Source organism: Lupinus angustifolius, chromosome LG04, assembly GCF_001865875.1.
Source record: "Lupinus angustifolius cultivar Tanjil chromosome LG04, LupAngTanjil_v1.0, whole genome shotgun sequence".
NCBI classification, from domain to species: Eukaryota; Viridiplantae; Streptophyta; class Magnoliopsida; order Fabales; family Fabaceae; genus Lupinus; species Lupinus angustifolius.
The window spans coordinates 8742700-8749152 of record NC_032012.1 but is presented as its reverse complement, the minus strand read 5'-3'; the positions used below and the strand labels follow the sequence as shown (position 1 = coordinate 8749152).

Below are 6453 nucleotides of genomic sequence, written 5' to 3'. Positions count from 1 at the left end.
TCTTCCCATTGATGTGCATTAGAATTATAATATAATTCTCCCTTTTACACTAATATCTTGTACTATATATGCATGACCAAAAAAATTGGATCCATGGGTACCAAGAGATCAGAGTAAGCAGGATTCGATCCTACCCGTTTATCCAGTATGGTCCGATCATGAATCAGCCCAGATAGAGGTAGGTTTGGGTTCATAAATTAGAATTACTCAATATTTAGGGTTAAGTGGGAGACAAACATAACATGGTTTGATAGTCACATGCTTACTCACTCATCATGTTTGTATCTGTATCCATTCAATTGTGTACAATGACAACTTTTCAGACGAAAATATCATTGATTATCTAATTTTTCAATATATATGACTAATTAACAATATTTATACATATCTCATGTTAGATGTCAAATTTCATATTCATAACAATAAGTAATATTGAGAAGACTTTATCTAAAGTTAGTATGTATTATATTCAATTGGGTCTAAGGTCATATTCAAAGATTGATCTCGTCGAGATTTAGAGTCGGGTTAGCTTCGGGTCTAGGACCGAGTTCAAAAAATGACCTAGCCAATACTTATGGCTAGTTAAGGGACAAGTTTTACCCGACCAATATTCATCCCTATACGAAGGTAAAATCTACATGATATGGGAACGAGTGAAAAGCGAGTACAAGCAGGTTTTAGAAATGGGCACCTCAAACTACTTGGAATTTAACGGATTTGCACTTATATAGTAGTACTTGTGCTTGCGAATCCCTACAATAACTTTAAAATCTTATTGAATTTAGATGTTAAAATTGATATGATTTAATTTGGCTGTGCTCATTGCACATTGTATTGAAACAATGTCATTTTCGTTCTCATTTTTTAGTTAACAAATATGTAATGTACAAAATGTCCAAAAACCATTCTTAAAGAAAAAAATCAAAATTTAAAGCACCTAAAAGATGTAGGTGGGTACCCATTATATTTATGGGCACTTGCTAAAACCGTGAAGCGGGTATCCCTATAGATACAAACGAAAATGTGAAATTTTTTATGTTTGTAGAATAAGTAGCTGCTACCTGATCATTGTTATCTCTAGTTGTGGATATCCAAAACATAATGATTTAGTAAAAGAAATCATTTATATTAGTATAACTCATCATTTTCTTAAATATGTTTACTAATTCCAATTTGAGTGAGTGAAAAATGGATAAAAAGGAAGGCGAATATCATCATACAAAATTATTAAGGCAATTACATTCCAAATCCGAAAATCAAGGTTTTTTTATTTAAAGTTATTATTATCATTATTTAGTTAATAAAGTCCCATGCTCAAGACTGGCCCTAAACAAATGTTGTAAGTGCAACCACCCAAAATCCACAATCATAAAATGTCAATTTAAAAAAATATTATTTCTTCGATCCATATAAAAAAAGTTCGCCCACAATTTTTTTTGGATAAATTTAAGAGCACTATGTTTTTTTCTCAAATATGTCACTACCGTGTGCTCATGCTGTGAACTAATCAACATGCATGATGCCTTGGCAGTATCTAATTTTTCCCACAACAGAAAAAAAAAACCTAAAACTACAGCTGTAGAACAACGTGTGTGAGTTTACTTAGACTAAGAATGACATAACTGTGTTTGTGACGAGCACATCTGCTATACCACAAAGTATATTTTCCATATAATATTGTTTGTGATTAGTTATAAAAATGTATTTAAGTAAAAATGATTAAATATTTTTTTGACCAATCATAAATAATCACATAAAATGATACATTTTTATGGGACAACAGATGTTTACCTTGTGTGAATGATGTCAGACTAACACCTTCTCCATCATTCACATGGGTCCCACTTCCTTCCCTTCTCTCTTCTGTCAATCCACATGCACCCTCTCCTCTCGCAACCCCACTCTAAATATTCAATTTTCACCTTTATATACTTTCGATTAAATTTTTTTCAAATTTTAAATTAATAGTCAAAGATTTAGATTGTGAATAGGAATAGTTCTTAATTCTAATTATAAAATTTACTAAAAATTAATTTAATTCATATTTTATATTTTTAATTTTTTAGGAAATAAATTGATAAACTCACAACTTTTAGAAGATGAGAATTATCTTGATAAATATTATATCTCTCCTTTTATTATTTTACTAATAAAACATTGATTTAAAAAGATAAAACTTTATTAGACTCTCGGAATGACTGAAAGATAAAAAAACTAATTACTTCCTAACTCATAAGGTAATGAGATATCATTGGTAGTACAAAAAATATCCTACATTATTCCACATCTTGAAACGTAGAGGTGGCAACTAAGGGTAGGTCCTCATGCAACTAAATTCGTCCCTGACGTGTCAAAGGCACAACTTACATAGTGTCACGCTTATGATTTCCCATATAAAGCCATAATAACTTAGTATATACTAATGCTGTCACCGTTAATCTGCAATCATTTCCTTACAACAAATCTAATATAACCACTCAAATTGTGTGCACAGTGAAATCTCTGACATGTAAGTAATAAAAGTGTTAAACACTTCCACACAAAAAACACACACACTCCAATTCACTCACTGCTCTGCCGCTGTTTCAAACGATTTTGTCGGCCAGACATGTTATTAATCATTTTCATTAAACAGGCCAAATCAATTATTTGTAGCAATTAATTTACTATTTTCCCTTCTTTTCTCGATTTTTCTATCATTGTTGCTATTATTTTCCTACCCAACTTGTCCCTCCTTGATTTGATACATGGCCTTGTTCTCTCCCATTTATATGCACTAGTATATATATATATATAGTACATATTATTATATGCATGGACCAACCAGAGTTATATAATTGTTAAATATATTTAAGATCTGTTATGTAAAAAAAGAATTTGTTGAAAGAAGGAAAAAGAATATTTCTAGACCTCCAAGTATATTAGTGTATAGGTGGAAAAAAATAATTGTAAGGATGTAACAACTTTCATTTTTATTTATACCATTATAAGCAATGTTTTATACAAATTAAGAAAATGTTAAGCTTTTTTTTACTTTTAATAAATTTATTATTGCTTTTCAATACATTCTTCTTAATTTTTCCTTCTACTATTACTCTTTTGTATCTCTACCATAATAATTGTAAATATATAATTGATAAAGAAATAATAAATAAATTTGTGAATGGAAAGTTTACTTACTCCCATTTCTAATTCATAAATCCCATTAATTTGTCATTACAATATTTGTACATGTGGTGATATATGAAAGGACCATTAATCTTCTCCTTTACAGTCAAATGCATGATTAATGGCTTATAATAATACTCATAAAACTGCTTAAAGCTACCTCTTTTCCTGTGCCTTCTTCTTCTTCTTCCTCATTTTCTATCTCTCTCTGTTCTTGCTTTTGCACTAGTGCTTCTTTCCCTTCATTGGTCCTTGACCCTGTTCCCACTTTTGATTCAAGAACATGCTTGTAAGTACTATGCTTCTAAGGTTCATTTTGTTCTGACTTTTTTACTTACTGCCTTTTTTTTCTTTTGTTATTTTTTACCTTACCCTTCATTCCAAATCTGAAAGGGGTTCTCAAGTTTCAATCTTTGGTTGGATTTCAGTTGTTTAAGTCAAATTATGTGTGTTCCATTCATATGGGTCATCTTCTATTTATATGATGTTCTATTTGAGTCTGGTTCTGTTTTCTTTTTCATAGGCATACATACATGGTAATGGTTATTGAAATTCCATTCTATTTGATCTCATAAACTTAAGCATTTCATTTCAGATTTATTTTGACTTGGTACACTCTTTGATGTTCTTAGTCTTCTGATATGTGTCATTGTTTACTTGAGTCAATGTATAATCTGTTCTAACTCCTCAATTCTCACCAATTGATTAGCACTGATTAATTGTTTTTGCTATGAATTTGTTCACTTTTCTATTCCAATTCTTACTTCAGTAATGTCTTTAAGCTCTATCTTAATTCTAAAGTGAATTATTTGCTCAAAGAAGGAACTCTTTATCTCTAATGATTATGCTTGATTCTCCTACTCTCAATCTCTTAACCCTCAATTATTAATTATAGAATATATTCTGAGAACAAGTGTGTTGTATTTTCCTTCTTTTGTACCTTGATTTCAGGTGGCATTGCTCTTGCTGCTAGCATTGAGCAATGCTGTTAGAATTGATGCAGATGGTGGACAATGTGGTTCAAATCCAACACTAAACCCAAGACCACACAGTGTTTCAATTTTGGAATTTGGTGCAGTTGGAGATGGTAAAACACTCAACACTCTTGCATTCCAAAATGCAATCTTCTATCTCAAATCATTTGCTGACAAAGGTGGAGCTCAGCTTTATGTACCACCAGGAAAATGGCTCACTGGTAGTTTCAATCTCACAAGTCACCTTACTCTCTTTTTGGAAAAAGGTGCTGTCATTATTGGATCTCAGGTATTTTACCTCTTGCTTCTTTTTTTCACTATTGCTTTTTATATTCAGATTCAAATTCCTAGGCATTGGTTTTTAGTTTTTACATACCATTATTCTTTGTTTAGGATCCATCTCATTGGGATGTTATTGAACCATTACCTTCTTATGGCCGAGGCCTTGAAGTTCCTGGTGGAAGATATCAGAGTTTGATAAATGGATATAGGCTACAAGATGTGGTCATAACAGGTTTTTTCTACTTCCCTCGATTTTTACCTTTGTCATGGTTTTGTTTCTCGAATGAACTTTCATGTTTTCGTTGCATTTCACTAGGTAATAATGGAACCATCGATGGAGTCGGATCGATTTGGTGGGAGTTGTTTACCTCTCATTCCTTGAACTATAGCCGCCCTCATCTAGTTGAAATTGTAGCATCTGAATTTGTGGTAGTTTCAAATCTTACATTCTTGAATGCCCCTGCATATAGCATCCACCCAGTTTATTGCAGGTACATGTTATGTGCTTGTTCTAGACATTAGATTAAATATTACTCATTTTGCATAGTCATATTGATTTTTGTTATATGTAATGTGATGCAGCCATGTACATATTCAAAATGTTTCAATCTCTTCTCCTCCAAAATCTCCTTACACTGTTGGAATAGTGCCAGGTTTGCAACATGCTATGGACTCTACTTTTGACCCACATTATGATAATGACACTGCATGCAAATAATATTTAGTACTTTACTAAACTTCAGTGAGAATCACTAAGTTAATATTTGTTGTGCACTTCATGTTTTCAGATTCTTCTGATAGTGTTTGTATAGAAGATTGCATTGTAAGCATGGGATATGATGCAATTGCCCTTAAAAGTGGTTGGGATGAATATGGCATTGCTTATGGCAGGCCCACTGAGAATGTACACATCAGAAAGGTGTATCTTGAAGCATTTTCTGGCTCTACTTTAGCATTTGGCAGTGACATGTCTGGGGGTATTTCAAATGTTCTCGTGGAGCATGTTCGTATTTTAGACTCGAATAGCGGCATTGAGTTCAGAACCATCAAAGGAAGAGGTGGTTATATGAAAGATATTGTCTTGTCAGACATACAAATGGAGAATGTCTATACCGCAATCGCCGCTACAGGTCATTGTGGATCTCATCCTGATGACAAATTTGATCCAAATGCGCTACCGATTTTGGATCACATAACCTTGAAGGATGTTACTGGTACAAACATCACAATTGCTGGAAGCTTTGTTGGAATAAAAGAATCTCCTTTTACTAACATTTGCCTTTCCAATATAACATTGTCTACCAATTCTGCTTCTACTATTACTTGGGAATGCTCAAATGTCTCTGGCTTTTCCGACTCCGTGTCTCCGAAACCATGTCGAGACCTTGACAGCCCTTCAAATTCTTCTTCATCATGTTTCTCCTACTTGCTGAGTATCACTGAAGGACAAACTGCAGTACTGTGATTATCCCCTCTAAACAGAAACAGAAGATTCAATATTCTTGAGTACCTTGCTTCATGAAAAAGTGAAAGGCCATTTGCAACAGAATATTAGGCTTCATTCTTTTCAATAAGACACTTGTTCGGATTATTCAATTTTTTCCAATCACTTAGATTTGCATTTTTTTCATGTTGCAATCAGCACATTATTTGTACAGTTTCATTTCCTCATATATGAGTAAAGAAATTTTGGTAGTGCCACCACAGGAGGACTCAAAATTTGATAGTTTTTGCATTGTTCCATTGTGATTTCACTGTAAAGCATGTTGGATTTGTGTGATACTTCAATTAAAGGAAATTTCATGTTTATGCCATAAATATATCCATGTTTTTTTTTTACTTATTAGTGATGTTATCATTCTAACCATCTTAAATCACTACATTAATTATAAAATTGTGCATATGATTGTTGGGGAGCGCTTCATGTATCCATTGTTAGTTATTGATCAGAAAATATAAAGTTAATATATATTTAATTTATATTTTATTTTGCATATCAATGAGAAAAAATTGGTACAATACAAAATGT

The 6453-nt window shown here is 32.3% G+C and overlaps 1 protein-coding gene across 1 annotated transcript; it reads left to right on the top strand.

Moving 5' to 3' along the window:
- Positions 3208-6261, top strand: LOC109345564 (probable polygalacturonase). The gene is made up of 6 exons (XM_019584643.1): positions 3208-3457; positions 4120-4431; positions 4536-4656; positions 4741-4915; positions 5007-5077; positions 5213-6261. Exons 1-6 carry the CDS (start codon positions 3452-3454, stop codon positions 5887-5889), a joined length of 1362 nt encoding a protein of 453 aa, XP_019440188.1. The 5' UTR covers positions 3208-3451; the 3' UTR covers positions 5890-6261.

Coding starts and splice junctions, on each gene's coding strand:
- LOC109345564 (XM_019584643.1), top strand. Junction 4,432..4,535: donor CTGTCATTATTGGATCTCAG/GTATTTTACCTC, acceptor TTCTTTGTTTAG/GATCCATCTCATTGGGATGT. Junction 4,657..4,740: donor ACAAGATGTGGTCATAACAG/GTTTTTTCTACT, acceptor GCATTTCACTAG/GTAATAATGGAACCATCGAT.